The sequence below is a fragment of the Sinocyclocheilus rhinocerous genome, unplaced genomic scaffold (genome assembly GCF_001515625.1).
Source record: "Sinocyclocheilus rhinocerous isolate Xijiao unplaced genomic scaffold, SAMN03320098_v1.1 scaffold599, whole genome shotgun sequence".
Lineage (NCBI taxonomy): Eukaryota > Metazoa > Chordata > Actinopteri > Cypriniformes > Cyprinidae > Sinocyclocheilus > Sinocyclocheilus rhinocerous.
This window is the reverse complement of record NW_015652138.1, coordinates 564,051-584,248: the sequence shown is the minus strand read 5'-3', so window position 1 is coordinate 584,248 and position 20,198 is coordinate 564,051. Positions and strand designations below refer to the sequence as shown.

The 20,198-nt window shown below is 37.6% G+C and overlaps 1 protein-coding gene across 3 annotated transcripts in view; it reads right to left on the bottom strand.

Annotated features, from left to right (window-relative positions):
* LOC107713598 (gamma-aminobutyric acid receptor subunit alpha-1-like) overlaps positions 1-17,144 on the bottom strand; it is a 26,420-nt gene extending 9,276 nt beyond the window's left edge. Inside the window, exons 1-8 of one of the 3 annotated variants that reach the window (XM_016519155.1) lie at positions 16,560-17,144; positions 14,543-14,643; positions 11,820-11,926; positions 9,938-10,005; positions 7,322-7,542; positions 5,031-5,113; positions 4,514-4,657; positions 2,809-2,961 (exon numbers count right to left, since the gene is read on the bottom strand). In XM_016519155.1, the coding sequence (XP_016374641.1) occupies positions 2,809-2,961; positions 4,514-4,657; positions 5,031-5,113; positions 7,322-7,542; positions 9,938-10,005; positions 11,820-11,926; positions 14,543-14,622 (856 nt within the window). In that variant the 5' untranslated portion in view covers positions 14,623-14,643; positions 16,560-17,144. The other 2 variants (XM_016519157.1, XM_016519156.1) reach the window with 2 other exon arrangements.
* Positions 17,145-20,198: the final 3,054 nt, after the last annotated feature.

The window sequence follows — 20,198 nt, the reverse complement described above, 5'->3', positions numbered from 1 at the left end:
GTGTATGCATTAGTATGTTTAGCTGGGGGAAAGCTATCAGTAATATTTTCTCCATTTGCTGTTTGACAGTAAATTAGCTACTCCAACACTAGCACGCACCACAAAACAAGAAAACTTTCCACATTAGTGTTAGCAAGATAACCATACTAACACAAGCACATATACTAACATTCATACAGACAAGCTATGCTATCTTTGCTCTGTTAAACACTGTAGTAAAATGAATGGGTGGGGTGAGCAGTAGCTCATTAGCATTTAAAGAGACATGCACCAAAACAGAGCTGGTTTTGACAAGGTAAAAAGGGTGATTTTTTTCACAACCACTGAGGAATTTTAACCAAAAAATGTTACAGACATTTCAGAAATACCCTAAAGAAACATTGAACAACTTGTGTGAAATGGGCATTCGATGTCACCTTTAAACCTTTATCAGCCAATTCCGATAACGTTCCAATAATATCGTACATCCCTACTATTTATGCTCCCTGTGTTTATTCAGGTCTTAAGTGCTTTGTGTCCTAAAACTTGTCAAGGTTGCTCATACAAGATGTAGTTAATGTAGTTCAGTGTCATGAATCAAGATGTTGTTTCTTGATATTGATATTTCAAGCAGAATAATAAAAATAACGGTCACTAAACCGATCAAAAAGAGGACACTACATTCTATTTCAAGTATAGGCATATTAAAGACAGGTTAAATACTTTGTTCCCACTATTAAATACATGTTAGGCAATTTTCAACTTTTTGGATTATTATTATTATTTTAAATAAATGCCTCCCCTAGTAAAAAAAATCCATAATTTATTTAAAATACATTTATTTCATACTAAGTATACCTCAAATCCATTAACATTTGGCATATCACTTAAGACTTACTGATATAAAATTATAATTTAACTTTATTTGGAGTATTTCTTTATTGCACAATGCACATTTCTTAATAGTATGCCTAAAATGTGTTTTAAAATCACTATTAATAAGGACTGTATGATCTTTGTATAATATCAGTCTTTAAATGCAAGATATTTAAAGTGTACCTGAAGTATACTTGCAATAGTTCCACTTTAGCACAATCAAATATACTTAAGTATATCTTTAGTTGGACCTCGGCACTACTTCCGCACAATTAAAGTGGATTAAGCACAAAATTATTTGTTCCAGTTTAGCAGACTTTAAATATACCAGTTTAGTATACCAAAAGTACAATTGCAGGGTATTTTTATTAAGCACTTAAATATGGCATTTTTTGGGAAAAGACAATGGTGGGAAAAGTTACTTTAAATAGCCGTTGCCAGCAAGGCATTCTTTCTTTCTTTCTTTTTTTTTTTAACAGATCAAGACAATATATATATAAAAATAAAAAACACTTGTGTCACATCCTTGGCCCCTTAGTCATGTTTCAGTCAAAATGCATTTGTAGAATACAAGTTCACAGAATAGAGAATATGAATATAGTTTTGCAAGGCTGCAGTCGAGCTACCCAGCAAGAACTAAGGCACAGACAGCTCTCAGATGCAACTTTTAATGTTTGTCTGAGATGCAAACGCCTGGGAATCCAAAGTGCCCAGTCAGGAGACTTAATTCAAGGGTAGCCCTACAAGCTGACAGAAAAACAAAATCTTCCCTCTCTGATATGTGTTACATAATACATCACACAGACACGCAGAATCCTCCTGGCACAGCTTAAAACTTTGAATACTGTTGTGCTCACTGTCAAATGAAGGATTTATGATTTTGCAGTTTGCATGCTTCTCCTAAAAGCACTAACAATCAATGCATGCAGCCTTTTAATAAAGTATTGAAGAAAACTTAAGGATTTAACTAAGCTGTAACTGAAAATAGACAACTTTTTAAGACCAAATAAGAAACAGAAAAATGTAGATGTATGTCAAATTTGAGAAAGAACCCTAAACCATGACCTAGATAGCTTTCAAAGGATTTTCGGGATGTGCTCGAAGCTGAATACCTTAATCTGAAAGGCATGGATAATGACTTCTAAACAAATAACGAATTTTAATGAATAATATTTAAAAAATATGCAGTATATGAAGTCACTCCTTGAGCTTCAATCAGTGTGAAATACAAATACTGGCTTTGCTTCACACCCTTAATAATTATGCTTGACATTCCAGTTTGTCCTTTGGATCACACTTTAGTTTAAGGACCAGTTCTCACTATTAACGAACTATTAACTTTAATAGTTAATAGGGTGAGTTTAGAGGGCGAACTAGTTGTTAGGTTTAGGTATGGTGCGGATTAAGGGATCTAGAATATGGTCATGCATTATTATGTGCTTTATAAGTACTAATAAACAGCCAATATGCTACTAATACAAGCAGCTAGTTAATAGTGAGAATTGGTCCTTAAACGAAAGTGTTACCATGCTTTGCATAATTACAAATATACTATGTTTTGACCAAATTCTAAGGCAGCATCACAGGCATACTTTGCTGAGTAGGCAATAATAATGGATGAGCTTAGAGAAACGCAGGGCATTTTTATGCATATTTACATATATTTTTATGCTTTGCAACATGCTAACATCAAAGTCTCTGGCATCAGTTGTGGGTTGAGACTTTTGTGTGTCTCATGAGGAACCCTGTTTGTGTGGTGCAAGCAGTCGCTGCCTAGGTATATTATTCCTAATCAACCATTTATGAGATCGTATTTCAGTTAGGATGCTGCCTTGGAAAGCAGATACCTAGACAATACAACAGTTCGCTCGATTTGAAGATGTTGGAGACTGCTGCAGAGTGATGCTAACAGCGCATTGATCGCTTAACTTAAAGATCAATTAGGACACTCACCAAACACAGTTCTGGCGGGGACAGATTCCCTGTTTAGCCAGAAGGACACCTGGGACAGGATCACGGTCATGATACACGGCAAATATGTCTGGATGACAAAGTAACCGATCTTCCTCTTGAGGTGGAATTGTGTTTTCATCACAACATACTCTCCTGGAAGTGAAAGAGAAAGAGATCTTTGAAGGAAGCCATATATACATTAATTAATGAGTATTATGAAAATTAATTCAATTAATCATGCAACCTAACCCGCACGTACGACAACAGCAGCACAGAATGAGAAAGTCTACTTCAGACAGACAGACTTGACTTCTCAAGCTACTTTGTGTCTTCTACAACAATATCTCCATTTAGGGACTTTTCTCAGCAAGTACTGATATGCAAGATTAATTATAATGAATCTGAATGGATATCATGTAGTTATTTCATTCACTATTTCTTTACCCTAATGCATATAATAATGCTTATGCAGTATGCGTTTATTATTATGCCAAATCATTATTCCTTAATCACTGCACTGCATATTTTTTGTTTCATGTTTTCTCATGGATTGTCCATATCCACGTGTATAGAAAACATAATGGTGTTTATGCACTTTATGCCTGATGCTGCTATTTTGCACCTGAATTTCCCACATGGGAACAAATAACCATATAGAGCTCATATGTTGCAGCGTATGTGTTTTCATCTGGAAGATGTGATATTTAGAGCATTTGCAAAAATCATTCCTAGTTGATATTAGAACTATTCAGGAGATGTTCATGATTTTAGAGTGTATGATGTTTATCAGATGGTTTATATGCAAATATGGTGCTTTAAATAGAACATGCTCTTTCCAGATGATGCTCTTTTTCACATTTCTGTATTGTGCTTACTGAGATGCAAAGTAGAATTCGTGTTGTAGTCTAAATTGGCTTTCGGCAAACTGGCATTTTTTCTTTAATAAAAAAATCTTTCATCACAAATTATGTTAACATACTAACAAATCTGAGAGAATAGTACACTAACACAATGCATTTCCTGCCCCAGTGAAGAGCAAACCGTCAGTCGGTCAAAATATTGTAACTGTCTGATCGATAATGACAAGGTATTCACCGTCTGACAACTAAATCCACCAAATCATATGTGACCCTGGAGCACAAAAGCAGTGTTAAGTCGCATGCCAAAAATCATTAGGATATTAAGTAAAGATCATGTTCCATGAAGATATTTAGTAAATTTCCTACCGTAAATATATCAAAACTTAATTTTTGATTAGTAATATGCATTGCTAAGAACTTAATTTGAACAACTTTAAAGATGATTTTCTCATGATTTAGATTTTTTTGCACCCTCAGATTCCAGGTTTTCATATACAGTAGTTGTATCTCGGCCAAATATTGTCCTATCCTAACAAACCACACATCAATGGAAAGCTTATTTATTCAGCTTTCAGCTGATGCATAAATCTCAATTTCGAGAAATTGACCCTTAAGACTGGTTTTGTGCTCCAGGGTCACATATTATTGAAAAAGGAGGTAGTCCATTGAACCAACTTTGGACCCTTTTGTTACCTTTATCAACTGGCCAATAAAAGAGGGAGCAGAATAATAATTTGCATATCCACAAGGGAAATGATAAAATCCGGAGCAAGCTACTTTGGCTAAACTTGCTAAAACATAACCATAGGCTTCGTTTCTAAACATCACAGGGTCAAAACACACACCAGTGCTGGACTGCACCACACCCGAGTCGACCGTCTGTCCCATCAAGTCATACTGGTTGAGACGGGAGCCATCGTCAGCCACGACCACAGACTGCGCCGCCCCTCGTGTCCAAACATACACCACTTCAGCCCTCGTGTAGGCATCTGATGCAAACAAACAAAACACAAAATCAACTGTCTGAAGTCAAAAAGTCACTTGTCAGCTGTCAGAGCTTGCTGGGGTCATATACTGCAGTGGATTCTCAAGCGCAGGGGAGACGCAGCACACGCTGAAATATTTAGAGCCTCGTGGATTTGAGTCACAAGCTTGTTTTTTATTCATGTGTCCCCCCCCCTCTCATTCTTCCTCCAGCGCAGACGCATCTGTTCTTTCTTTTCAAGGATTAGTTGGTAGCTAAATCCATTCGGCTGGTTGTGTGGACTCGGTGAATGACGTGTTTTGTCAGAGATGATGAAGAGAAAGTCCCCATCTGAGACTCTGAGTAGCATCTGAACTTTCCACGGAAGCAGTACTTACAGCTGCCGAATTTGAGAGGGCAAGCATGGGCGTCCATTGGGAAGTCCTCCAAGTGCATGGGACATTCAGCTCTGACTGTAAGCCTGAGACAGAGAGAGAGACAGCAGGATACAATATTATAACCTTGGCAGTTATAGAAATGCATTTGGACAGTATGATGATGCATATAAGTATGTATTATTTGTATAGAATTGTTATTAAGCGGTGTAAAGCAATGCATTAAAATGGAATTCAACTGAAGTGCAGTCGCTGCTCACCCATTCTGAATTTAAAGATGTAACCATACATTTTACCATTTGTGTTTATTATAGTATTTAATTCACTAGATTATCCAGATATAGGCATTAAAATGACGGGAGTGCAGTCCATATACAGTAAGTTGCGAATGCTCTGCATATCAAAGCCTAGAGACCGGCTAAATATCAACATTCCCTTGTCATTTGAGGTGTAACATAAGGATTGCATAATAAAATGTTAATGTAACTCTCTGTAAATTATTTATTTGCCAAACAAAGGTAATTTTCTGCATATCTGTGCCAGTTCCCGGGTGAGCGGATCCACGTCAGCTTTGGCGTCTGCGCTCTCTTGCTATGAATCGTCATTATTGATCTGCATTCTCATTGGTTTGTTGGCATGTTGGTGATTTCATGTGTAATCAGAAATCAGTCCACAAATTGCTCGCCCAAGCACAAAAATGTGAGGAATTGTTGCTGTATATTGTCCTGTTTCCTCAAGCAAAGAATTTCTAAAGTTCACTCAAAAAAATCTTTATACAAGTATAGCATCATATTACTATTTATTTAATAGTTAGTAATTAAAGTAACTGCCACTTAATGGCTATTCAAGACGTCAACACGTGCCACCTGTCCTCTCTGATAAATTAATGCATAAATTAACTAGTACACTCAGTTAAAGAAGTCACCACTCGCCACTGATATATAGAGTATACAGTGATCAAATATTTTAGTTAGGGCCGGCCCTAGCATTTTGGGGCCCTAAGCAGTTTTTCAAAAGTGTTTTCAAGTTATAAATATGAAAATATATTTACTTATTAAGCAAACTTTAAAAAATGTAAAAGTTGAACCATTGCTTTCAGAGAAATGTATCAAAATTTAGTGAGATTCATGCTTTAATAAAGCAAAAACACCTGCCAATGAGTTACAAAATTACAATAGTGAATATATTATTATTATTATTATTAATAGAAAATAATCTCTTTTCTGAGCTGGCATATTTTAGTCCAGATTAAAATGCAAAAATGTATAAGTGCATTTTAAATGTTTTAAAAGGATTTAAGTATTTGGTGTCGTTTGATAAACGCCAAAGCGAATACAATACTTAATATCTGTTTGAAAACATTTAAATACTGTTGTGACCTCCTTTCTTCTCCATCACAAGCAGGTGTCAGAAAGTATTTCCGCAGTATTTCTGCTGTTCCATAAGCGCCACCTACTGTCCGAGAGTGAACTTGCATTTTTATTTACCCCTACTGATTTTGTTCAGACCGAATTTTCATGCAGTGTTGTAAATGAAAATTAAGCTAATATGCGTTCTAAAATCCAAACAATTCAGATAATAAGGTATCCAGAAATATTAACCTATTTTGAAGTGCCCACGATAACAGTGCACCGCTGTTTCATTGACACAGCGTCTTCAAAGCGCTAAGCGATAAGACACGATACAGCAAACAAAATTCATCACTTACTCTTCATTTTTAAACATTAATGCACAAGACTGACACAAGCAAAGCTATTATTATTACCACGTATTACTGTCTGAACCCCTGGGCCACAGGGGCCCTATGCAACCGCTTATATCGCTTATTAGGTAGGGCCTATTTCAGACAGGAATTACTACAGCTCAGTTCTCCCCACATTTACAGTACAGAGTCGCACACATACACAATCTCACTCCAGCTTGACAGTGTGATAAATCAGTAAATGTCATCCCCTACGGTACGTTCCTCCCATTTTTAATTTTGTTGACTCAAATATGAACTTCCATCTTCACCCTAATCTACTAATTAAGCAGAATAAAGGATTCTTTATAACATGTGCTGTCCTGACCTGTGCATTAGTCATGGTATTTATGACAAAATATGCAAAACATACATTTATAGACTCACACTAATACTCTTACAAATATATATTTGAATATATTTCTATACGGAGAGAGATGGAGACCCAGATCACTTTAGATCAAACACCATCATTAAAAGGAAATGACATGAAAAGGTGATCAGATGCACCATCTGTTCTTTCCAAGCAGAGGAAAATAAGCAGCAGCTTCACCTCATGGTGTAAAGCAGAGTTCCTTCCTCTGTGATCCGCAGAAGTTTGTTAGGCATGGTCATGTTATGGGCGACTGACTTCTTTCCGTTGTGGAAAAACGTGTCGGGGGTCCAGATTTTGCTGGCCATGAGATTGTTGAGACGGAGCACAGCCATAGGACCTTTGAACTTCAGCCTCTCGTCCTTCCAGCTCTGCCTGAAGAACACATCGATGGTGTACTCCTGCAAGACCACCGATAACACATCGTTTTCTCATCCCATGTAGAAATAGTTAGTGAAACATGTTCATAGTTCATGTGATGAAATACCCGTGATTCCTGATGTCTGTGTGAACTTGAGGGGAAGGAACATCTACTAAAAATTACCTTGGAGCAAGATTAAGATAGCTTTGCATTTGCATTTTCAAATTGAGTTTGTTTCACTAAAAATGTGTTAGATACACATAACATGTTCCATGTCCTTTGCTCGTTGTCAAACGGCCAAATGCATGGCTTGGGTATGTTTGGATTATTTAATTAGCATTTTATTAATTGTCTGGAATGCTCTTTTATAGTGTTGTCATACAATTTAGGTGTGTGTTATTATTTTATTAACTCAAAATTGCATCTGATGTGCTTTATGTATGTTAACTGTTTTTCCAGCATGCTTGCATTTTGCCTATTTAGTGTGTTGTCGCTTTGTGTGCTTGCATGGCTAATTGTGGGAATGCTCTTTGTTGTTATTGAGTTATTGTGCTGATGTTTTGCTGTTCCTTGTTGTTATTTCTTTTGTTATTTAAATTTTTTTTAAACATCTTTCCAAAGGACTGTGGTTGAAAATTAGCCAGCTGGCTAACACTGGCACATTTACAGAAATGTTGATTAATGTGTGTTGTCTTTTTAAATAAAGAAAATAAAAAAGATACCGTATATATATATATATATATATATGACAAGTTGTATATATACATATATGTATGACAAGAGTGTAACTTATATATAAATAAAGTTACACTCTTGTTATACAATTACAGTTCATAGTGACCAGGTGCTGTCAAGCTCCAAATATGACAAAACAAGCCCTTTTTCATTTATCCTCAAATGCTTTGAGGATTCTAATTGAGACTTGTAGTTATAGAGTGGCTTTTGTGTAGTAATTTCAGTAAAAGCGCAGTCATCAAGAGGAGCCATAAGCTTTCTGAAGCATTGGTGGCCATAATTAGCGGCATGAATCATTCTAACAACTACTGATCGTCATAGCTTTTTTTCATTTTCGCATGATCATCCATCATGACACAGATACAGCCGGATGTTCTAGGTAGAGTCACATAACTGGGTGAATGAAATGTACAGCAGAAAAAAAAGTCCAACATAACTGCAGCATTTTACTCTTTTTATGAAATTAGCAGACTTGATTTACAGGCATGCATGGATAACATGTAGAGTTGCTTCATAAAGGAACTTATGTTTGGCAGGAGAAATCTGATTCGATCAGTATCTGATATTTTGCAGGATATGCCATTATGTTATGAAAAAAAGATTAAATTTCCTAATCAAGTATATACAGTGGCTCCAATAGATCACTAAAGATATACTTAAAAATATCTGAATGTCATTTCGCTAGATGACAACACTAAGTGGCATCTGCAAACAGATAATGCTAGAGCTCTACTCAGAACTGACTTGACTTTTTTCTGCTATTTTTACAATGTCAAAGTTTATTTTTAGTAGATGCACCTTCCCTTCAATTCACACAGGCATCAGGTAGTTCATCACGTGAACTATGAACATGTTTCACTAACGCTTGAACAAACAAGTGCCATATTATGGTGATAAAATATTTTGTGAAATGTTCTGCTTGACAAGCGTCTAGTGCTTAAATCTAAATAAATAAATATCACTTGGTTTGATATTTTATGTATTCCAAGACATTAATCTATTTTATTTATTTATTTTTTACATGTGATTGAAGTGTCCCAACCTATTTTTTTTTTATTATGTAAAGAAGTAATAAGAAATATGGGTTATGGTGTTATAATCAATTCGTCATTTCCAAGTTTACTTCCACTATTATTGAATACCGGATCTGGCTTTCACATTTACAGATTATTTGTGACCCTGGAGCACAAAAGCAGTCTTAAGTCGCTGGGGTATATTTGTAGCAATAGCCAACAATACATTGTATGGGTCAAAATTATAGACTTTTCTTTTATGCCAAAAATCATTAGGATATTAAGTAAAGATCATGTTCCATGAAGATATTTAGTAAATTTCCTACCGTAAATATATCAAAACTTAATTTTTGATTAGTAATATGCATTGCTAAGAACTTCATTTGAACAGCTTTAAAGATGATTTTCTCAATATTTAGATTTTTTTGCACCCTCAGATTCCAGATTTTCACATAGTTGTATCTCAGCCAAATATTGTCCTATCCTACCAAACCATATATACATCCATGGAAAGCTTAAAAATGGACCCTTATGACTGGTTTTGTGCTCCAGGGTCACATTTACAGATTAAATCATCACATTTCAAGCTTTTCAGTGTGGTAAAAACATTTAAGCATGTAAATGACTCTTCTGAACACTGGCTACACAGAAAACCTGTGACATTTATAGAAAGTAAAAAAGTTTTACCATGTCATGGTCCGAGACCGGCCCAATACTCGTCACGAAAATGTCAGTCTTGACTTCGGTTACACGCTCTGTTGAAGCAAGAAATTAGGAGTTTGAGTGTCAATCAGAGCTGGCCATTAGTTTTAATCCAGAGGTTCAACCTGCCTGACTTTGATCGAATCGAGGTTCAGCAAACTCTCCACACTCCACTTACATGGGTTCTGTCTCTCTCTGGCATCCCGCTTCTAATAATTCCTGGGATATTTTTTTCCCTTCTTCTTTTCACAAAGCATTAAAATTTCTAATCACATCAAGCAAACCTTACAATAACCTATAAATACGTTGGAGTCTTTTATGAAGAAATGCACCTTACTTTCTTGCCTCCTCGAAAAACAGCATGTCTATGTGCCATGGAACGATTACTGATGTTGACAGAAGTTGTTAGTCAGCTTTACTTGCTATTTATGACATGTTGACACTTTGTGGGCGCTAAGGTAATGCGTGTAAGGTCAAACAGACGCACTGAAAATTAAAAATTATATGACACATGTGTGAGGAGTTCCTTGCCAGCTCAATGAATCATTCAGTTCCATTCAAAGCTAATTTATGTCAGGTGTTAAATGATCTGCATTTATGTGGAAAACAATGTTCACTTGATGTGCTTTTGCCTGGCGGACTTGTTCAGAACAAAACTGCTCTCCACCATCGCCTTCATCACATTTTTGACGAGGCATGCTTTTGCATTTAATGTCTTTCAATGACCGCATTTTCAAAAGTTCTTTCACCATCTGATCTCTTGCTTTCATTACAATTTCTTTCTACTTTCATGATTGTTTCATAACACTAAATTAACATGTAACAACAATGTAACATGTTTAGCAAATAATACTATTTTAGTTCTATTATGTAAGGTGTACATTTTCAAAACTCTTTGTACAAACTGATCACACTTGTAACACAGCTTTTCAAACCTGATCGCATACTTTCATTACAGTTATGCATTTTATCAGTCCACATAATCATTGTTGAAAAACACTAGATTATTATATGTAATGAGAACATTTGGTTTAATCACCGAAACACAACAGTATGATCTTCTTTCCATTTAGTACCTTTGCAATAAGATCATTCAAATCACCCTGTTTGTAAATTAAAGATGTTACATTGTAACATTAGGAAATACACTTGCATTACTTATGTTATGTGACTGACATAAAATCCATATGGTAATAGTATGTTTGTATGGTATGTTTGCAATAGTATAACACACGCACACACACACACACACACACACACACACACACACAAACACATATGTTGAAATGCTTGAAAAGGGCATTGCTGATGACGCAAGATTAGTACTGAGAGTTTTGAAATGTACATTTATTTGTGAAAATAGCAAAGCTATTAGAAAATCATCATATAAAGGAAATATCTGCCACCTTTAAAGTCTCTTACTATGATGATTTAACTGTGAGGGAAAAATGCATTTGGCAAGTAAATATAATGGTGCTAGTGTAATTCTGAGGTGTTGCAATACAAACAACTTATAAAACTACTTATTTATAAATAAAAGGTGAATGGAAACTGTTTCCTCTGCAGAACATTACATTTACATCTAATACATTTTTTTATTTATTTTTATCATTATACCCACAGAAGTCCATGCTGCATCCTACCACCAAAATGAAAATATTAGCAATAATATTACATAAAACTGCTAAATAAGTGATTTAGAAACCTACTTCGATTGGAACATGATTGGTTACTGATTTATTTTCCCGACGTGAAAAAGTGCTGTTACATCCGTTTGAAGATGCAAGTTTAGAAATCTCCCACAGGGCTGAAAACTGGGACACGAATGCATGAGGCGAGAAATCCTCAGAGAAACTTCTGCACCTACCTCCGAGTCCAGGCCTGAGACGGTTGTCGTAGCCATCGAGGAGGCTGTCCAGAATCCTGGTGAAAACTGTGGTGTTGTCTTTCTGCTCATCTGCGCTTTGACTGGAGCTGACAACGCAAAACGGCAGACGTTTTATTCAAAACCCATAATCAACAGCAAAGGGTGGCTATAACACACTCTGATGTGAAAAATCAATGCAACACCCTCCTCGGGGTAACTCTGAAACATCCAGCCTGTTTAAAGGGAATGTGCAATGCAATAGCCTGCAGATAAACAACAAATCTCCTTCCGTCTTAGGAGCAAAGGGGGATATACACAGGAACAATGCATTATTAATTAGCTAAAATAATCTTTTAGATGCAAATGAGAAGCATGAGTTCTAGCAACATGAAGCCAAATCCTAAAAGACGCACCCATGGCTGCAAAGAGAATGAATTCTGTCGCTCATAAATATTTCAGACGAATGATTAGGAGCAAAATGCAGTTTAATCATATAGTGTAAAATGGTACTTTATGAATAAGAGCCTGTGAGGACGGTGGTCAATTTGTGCTCCTCTAAAAACAATCACCGGCTGACCGTTCATTCATAATTGCTTGCTTTTTTGTTCAAGTGCGTCTGCAGACTCAATAAACACTGTTTGGTGTTGGAATCAGATTTGAAGGAGAGGATGAGGTCATCGCGATTAGTTAGCATGGACCGTGGATGGAGGTGTTTTCAAACAGAGAAAAGCGAGAGGGAGAGACGCGACAGACCCCAAAAGAGAGAGACATCACGCGCACTGAAATGCAAGTTAGCCTTGTATCCCGTGTATTTCATATCTGGCATGTCTTATTGCATATTATAAATCTTCCAGTAAAGCAACATGGACAACTATTGATTCAAAGCAGTTAAATAAAATTTAAGCACAGTTGTCAGATGATATATGCTCGCCGTCGCTGAGAAGAACAGTGCATGCTTTTTGTGCTAATTTCATGCACTCATTTCAATCAGTCTTAATGTCTCCCAGCAGAACATGCAATGAAAGTCTGAGACCACTTTGCTGGTTTTCACTGTGTTTTCAAAGAAAACTTATGACGTAAAGACGCTGTACTATTTCTAGGTCACTAATCAAATGTAAGCAAATTTCGATACTGACCCTTTTAACTCTTTTCTACGAAGATCAGATTACCTTGCTTTAATTAAAACAAACATTTTCAAATCATACTGGTTTGTACAAGTTGCAGACTCGAGCCGTATGCTCTCAAATGTTTTTTTGCTATCAAATTCTGATTAGTTTTTATTTTTGTTCTATTATATAAATGCAAAACATAGGCATTTTCACAAGTGGGCTCTCACACCTTTGGACCTCACTGGATTCAACAACAGTCAACGAGAATAAAAATAAAACGAGAAGACTTCCACCCTCCCCCATCTGCGCACGGAGACATACACGCACATGCACACAGACCCCATGAGCGACACGGAAAAGGGGTCATGAGAGGAAAATGTAGTCTCATATATTACGCATGCATGCGAGTACAACACTCACAGCATGCCAGCCTGACCCAAAATTACATCTCCACTGTTACCTCAGAGAAAAATGCACAAAAACATCATAGCTCAGGGCATTTTTATTTAGTAATAATGAACTCAAATATATATTTTGGCAGATTTGGTGATAGTAGGTTGAAAGAGGAACCATACAGACATGAATAACACATTGCAAAATCCATGTGCTTATATGAGCAGCATACAGATCCCCATTGAACATTGTACAGCAACCCCATCTACAGGTCATCTGAACAGAACAGTGTGAATGCATGCTCTCACAGCAGAAGCTAACAAATGAGACCCTGTATGCTTATGGCATTTTTAAAGTATTGTTATAAAATATTCATGGGTATGTCAACATCGCTGTGACGGTCACCTGTCTAAACCTATAAAATATATCTAAAGCAAGCAAAATGTTGCATGGCATTTGTAATCACTTTACAATCTTTATTTTACAACCATGATTTTTGCAAAATAATTTAATAATATGCATCATTAAACATGTTTTTTTTCTTTATATATTATTAGTATTGTAACTAATCATTTAGAAGTAAATCCGCAGCATAATTATCTGCTAACAGTACATATAAATCCAAGCTGCATTCATGAAAATATGAACTCATTAGTTAATATTACACTTTAAACATTAAATTAAAATGAAAACCTGAGACCTCTTTCAAGCCAAATCCTCCCAAATAAATAGTCATGTTTGGTTAGAAACCTTTGCATTTGTCCTTACATTTAAAATAGCACTTGGCTGTAGTTTTAGAAATATCTTACTGCATGTTTTTGTCTAAAGAAAGTAATTCAGTGATGTTGCGTATGGATGATAGACATTCACAGTTTTTTTTATTTCCTACTTCAAAATGTATGTCAGCAAAATTCACCTATAGATGAAAAACACTCAATGAAGCATGCAGTATAACAGTGAAAGAAAGTTGCAGCAGAATGAAAACCTTAATGAAAGCTTCATTAGCATGACATCCTCTTTGAAGTCTGAGGTTCTGATCTTGGTCTAAGTTAACATTGTAGGTCTAGATCAAAGAGCTACATTTAGATCAAAGCACTTACATATTAACTGAACATTACTGTAACTACAGCATAGAGAGTGCTCTTTATCAAAAGTAGAGAATGTGTTAATCATTCCAAGATGTGAGTGAAATATGCACCAACTTCAGGTGCGTAAACATACCTTTTTCCAGCCAAAACGCTGGCCACCAGTAAACAGGCCCAAATCCAAAGCCAAGCTGCTCCTCTTCCACCCCACATCATTCTCCAAAGGATGAATCCCCACTAAAGAGGAGAAAATACAATCATTCAAAGAAACCCAGGGTTTTCCTCTCTGTTCTAACTAAAGTGGAGCAATTGCAGGAAGAAGTGAGGTATGTGGTTGTCAAAACCCATACCGCGATTATAGGGAGTATATGCATTAATATACCTCCGTAATATAATTAAAAATATGTTTTTAGACAGACAGGGTCTGCTAGTGTCAGCTCACATGCAACTACTCCCACAGTTACCAATCAATGTCTGTCTGTGGGATACCTCTAATTTTATATTTGTTATGCGATTTGTTGAGTCGCAATAGAGTGATGTGATCATCTAAATACAAATCCTAAGAAAGCACAGTACCCTATGGCAGTTTAAGAAGTGCTGAACAAAATGTTCATATTTCCCCTTTTTAACCTTTGAAATATAATTCAAAGCTTGAGCATATCTACTCTAGAGGAGCAATCACGAATACTGTGCATTAATGTGGTCCTTACCCCTTTATAGCTTACATATAGTGTAGATTAATACTAATGCAATTATATACATGATCAGAATTAAGAGTAAACACATATCACAGTTTTGCATGACACAATACGACAGTCATTACGTATGCCACACGACCCACTATGCAAATACTCAATGTTTAATTGCACTTTCCCATTTTAGAATATTAATCTGTGCTACCTAACAGAGGTCTATATATGTAGAAATACACAGACACAGCTATCGGTGTGCCTTCATTCCGCCGGTTGGCATACGCATTAACGCAAATCATTCCACACACAATCGGCGCGTTAATCCTGCATTAACATCATACAGAATGATTTACAGCTCTATGTAAAAACCGTGATCACTCGCCGAGGCACTCTCCGTGATGCCCACATTCAGATCGCACCACATAGATTTGGGCGAAACTCCCAAGGATTATAATGCTTACACAATCCCTAACGTTCTCACTTTTTGAGTTCTGTCGCGAGAGTGCATCATCAAAAGCACGTTTTAAGGTATCTCTGAATTAGTGTTGGGCGTGCGCCTCGGGGTTGCTCCTAAACGTGTAGTACTTCAATTGGAGTAATTAAGCAAACAGTGCGCATCATTTCAGACCATCGCCAAGTTCACAGCAATCATGCATACCACAAACATCATGCAGAGATAAAAGCACCCCATAATCCATTTTAGATTTCCAGGAATATGGGACTACCTTTATGCAGTTGCGATCCCTCAACCCCCGGTTTTACAATATCCAAGACACAAGCATCAAGACTTACGTTAAATCGATTGCACTGTATCGTCAAACTTTTGCACACGTCTATTCTGTCTGGATGCGAGGAGATGATGCTCTGAGATGTGAGCTGTGCTGAATTTGAGCTCGAGGCTGCTGCCGCTGCTGCTGATGATGCTGCTGCCGAGCGCGCGCAGCTCTGGCACACTCCTCATCAAAACTCTTCCCAGTTTACAGCAAATTAGTCATCTACCAACCCCAAATCCACAAGAATAAAGCGTTACTACAGCAGAACAATGGCGCTATGTCCCTGAAATGAGATCACTTGAGTACGTGGCGATTGTGATTCAGAATAGAAGGTGGTAGCTACCAATCTCACATCGAAAGACCAATCCGTCCCGTTTTTATATGCAGCACAATTGCATTTGCGCTGCTGTCGACTTAATCTCTTTCAGTGGTTGGGAAATCAAATCCTCTTCCATTTTTTTTTACCTGGATCTCGCCTCTTTCGTGCTCTCTTGCATTGCGTTGGAACAATAATACACCGCGCATAGTCTCCATCACAGTTAACATGCTATTAATTATTACAGCAACGTTGTTGAGCGCTGCCACGTTAAAGGCATGCCAGGCACGCATTCAACAATATGCACGCCAATCCGCAGTGCATGCACATGCATATACAACGCAAATAAAGTGGAATGCATGCATCTCTCACCGAAAAATCCCGATGGCTCGAATCTTTTCCAAAATCACCTTGAAGCAGTCTCTACAAACCCTCGTCTCACCGACTCGCCCGCCCACCGCCTAGAATATCGCACAGCTATATATTTGTAAATCAAACGCTTAAGGAAGATCCGCAGTCCTTACAGCGCATCTGCAGAGGAGCTTTTCTGATCATTTGCGTAGTGAGGACACAAACTAAATGCCGGTGGGTGTTTTAAACGTGACATTAACGAGGAAAATAGCGCAGCTTATTAGAGGCCACGTCGCGAGCATCGATCTCAGCCTGCTGGGTGTTGGAGAGCGATGCTGAGACGATCTGAAACATAGCACAGCTTTCATACAAACTCCACAGCGTCTTGACGTTTATGTGTCCGTGTGCATGTTCATGCATGCGCGAGACAGGATCTAACAAGAAATCACGATGAGCAGCCTTGTATGCCTCTTGCGCTCGCTGTCATTAGTATAGCTCCACTTTAACCTGATGCAATGCGAGCAACAGCTGCAACGCAAATACTTTTAGTTCTAAAGTTTTAAAGAGCACGTGAGTCTACAATGTCTTCGTTTCTTAAATTCACAGTGTTCCCATCATGGAACTACCTGAGCAAAGGAGTCGGATCTCGCGTATCCCTGCACGTTTCGCACGTGACCGTGCAGACGGCGTCATGTGCATCAGGAAAGTTTTCATTTGCGGAACGTACCCTTCATCTAATCAGCAACTAGTAAACGATTCGCATTTATAGAGTGACATTAATTCTAATGCATGTTTCGTTTGACTTTGCCCGTTTCGCTTCGGCACCACGGACAGCCACGAGACCGCAGACAGCTTTTTAAAAAGCTCACGAGCTGAGCTTTCTTACAGCAAACACGTGCACTGGAGGGTTGAGCAGCGGAGGTCTTCACAGACCCCCACATATGAGGAAACCTTTGCATGATTAAACATTATATTAGACGTAACACAGCATGCTGTTTCAAATAAATAAATAAAACTGATCATAGCTGCATGCATATAATTTTCCCTGCAAGGTTAAGCCTTTAAAATGTATAATATAAAAATGTCCCACAGACATAATTCAAGTAAAATACATGTAAATAATTGTCCTGCTATTCTGTTAACATAGTGAATTAAATGTATGCATTGAATGCACAATATGCACAATATATAAAAGTTTCTGACAAATACTCATCCTCTGTTTATTACACTGTATTTTAGTAATTTTGCACAGTAATCATTTCTTTAACAAAAAACAAAGAATGATGAATTGCAAAATGGTGGTCATAAGATTTTTACAAACGCATAACATGCCATTTCCTGTAATGAAGTTCCAAACGTTGGTTCGGGAGAAGCCTAATCATTCAGTCCTGCCAATCATTACGAGCCTATATAAAGCAGCAGTCATTGCACCGTCCCAGCGACAATTCTTCCGGCATCCGTCCACCTCCCCATCTCCTCCTCCTCTTTCTGTTATTCTGCCTCTATGTAGTCCCACAATGGGTTGAACTCGGAGCTCAAGCAGAGCATCGGGTTCGAGCCTCCATTGAGGACAGCAAGCCAAGTTCGCTTACCATTAACCATCAGTACTGGATGGGCAGGTGAACTCGTGACATGTTTGTAAAATGTAGTTATATCCTCGCTCCAAAACGGTTTTGTTTTACAATGCTTTTACTTTTCGCAACTATCTGTACTTAATATTGCTCAGAATAACCTTTGTTTGGATATGTTGAGATGTTCTCATTCTGTGTGCTCACCATTCTTGAAATCATTGTAACAGATCTTTGACTGACTGTGTTACATTTACATTTAGTCACTTAGCAGACGCTTTTATCCAAAGCGACTTACAAATGAGGACAATGGAAGCAATCAAAATCAACTAAAGAGCAATGATTTTTAGAATAGAATTAGAATAGAGAGTGCTAGAGTTAGAGGGTCAAATAAAGATGGAAGAGATGTGTTTTTAGCCGATTCTTGAAGATGGCTAAGGACTCAGCTGCTCGGATTGAGTTGTTACAATATTCTTCATTTACTTGGTTTTAACAGTTACACTGTTGAAGCCAATGCTTTGAAATACTTATAATTAGTGTCTCACAATGCTAAGCAATGCACGTGTCATTCTCTTCTAATGCACGCTTAAACATATTGTGCATCTGATCAAAATCTCCATATATTTTAATAACACATCCTTCCTACCAACACTGGCAACCTCTGTCCTTTGACACAAAGAAGGCTGGGGAATGCTGCATGCGTGGTATGCCAAGAAAATACGCCAACGGTCTTCATCTTTTGATAGTGTGCATTGGTGATGCTAACTGTTAACTGTCAGGCTGTGCATCTATGGGGGAGCAGACAGTGAGCAGTTTATGTAACAGTGAGTAGAAGATCGGGATTTAGTAAACCACTGCACACATTAATGCTTCTCAGGCCATCTGTTTTGCCTCTTGCTTTTCTTCCTTAACATTTAGTATTCTTAAGCATACATGAACAAGTTTTCAGTGTTTGTATAATTAGGTAAACTTAACAACTGACTTTAAAGCAGAAAGTAAATTGATTTATGAACACTTTTTTTTATCGCTCAAGTCTCAAGATGTTTCAGCTTGTTCAAGAGAAAAGTACATTTCAGATTCCCAATACTGAGTTATGAGTGTGTCACTACTTTTGGCCTGAATTTATGACAGAAACTGTCAGCCCACGCTTGAAATAGGCAGAGAAGGACGAATCTCAGATTCTTCACGCCTGTAAATGAAACGCTGGAAGAGGTGACATAATCAACACCTATGCACTTCAGCTGTTCAAGACTGCCAGATCTGTCACTATTTTGGGAGAACCGGCAACCAGGCTTCCCGGTTTCTGAAGCGCGAGATGGGACGCGCAGTTAATCACATGACGGGTAGGAAAGCGTCGACAGGTACTCATAAGATTTGCCTTCTGCACCAGGTGTGAATGTCTTCAGTCAGGACACCAACACATGGAATTCATTCTGAGATGAGACAGAGAAAGATGATAAAATATAGATGATAAAATATTGCTGCATCACTGTATATATATATTTTTAAGAGATATGGACAATGAAATTAAACCGAAAGGCTGACAGCCCCTATATGATACATATTTGGCAATGAAAGTGATTCTGTAACTGTGATGAAACCGTATAACCATTATTATGAGTATTATCTAAAGAAAAGAAAGTCATGGTGGAAAATGTGAGGAGTTTCAGTGCTGAAATGCTTTGCGATCCCTACCTCAGGGATAATGCTGGTGTGGAGCTCTCCATGGTTCTGAACGCTGAGCACTGGATACACTGTCCCCGACCGTATGACTGTCGCTTTCTGTTGGTTCAGGGGATGACAGGGTCTACAGCGAGCTGTCACACTAGAGTGGCTCATCTCAGCATGGGCCTGTCTCATCAGCCTCCAGTGGCTCGGAGAGTACCTCTAGACACGCCATTGCAATGCAAAGCCAAGCTTGTACTAGAAACAGTCAATTTGAGAGCTATTTCAGTCTAGTCTGAGGGCAGGCCACTGTCAAGTCAGGCTTAAAACACAACTATCATGCAGTAGATAATAAAGAAGAAAACATATGTTGTCAAGTCCTGTCATAAATTAGGATTTTAACAATGTGTATTTGCATGAAATCGAA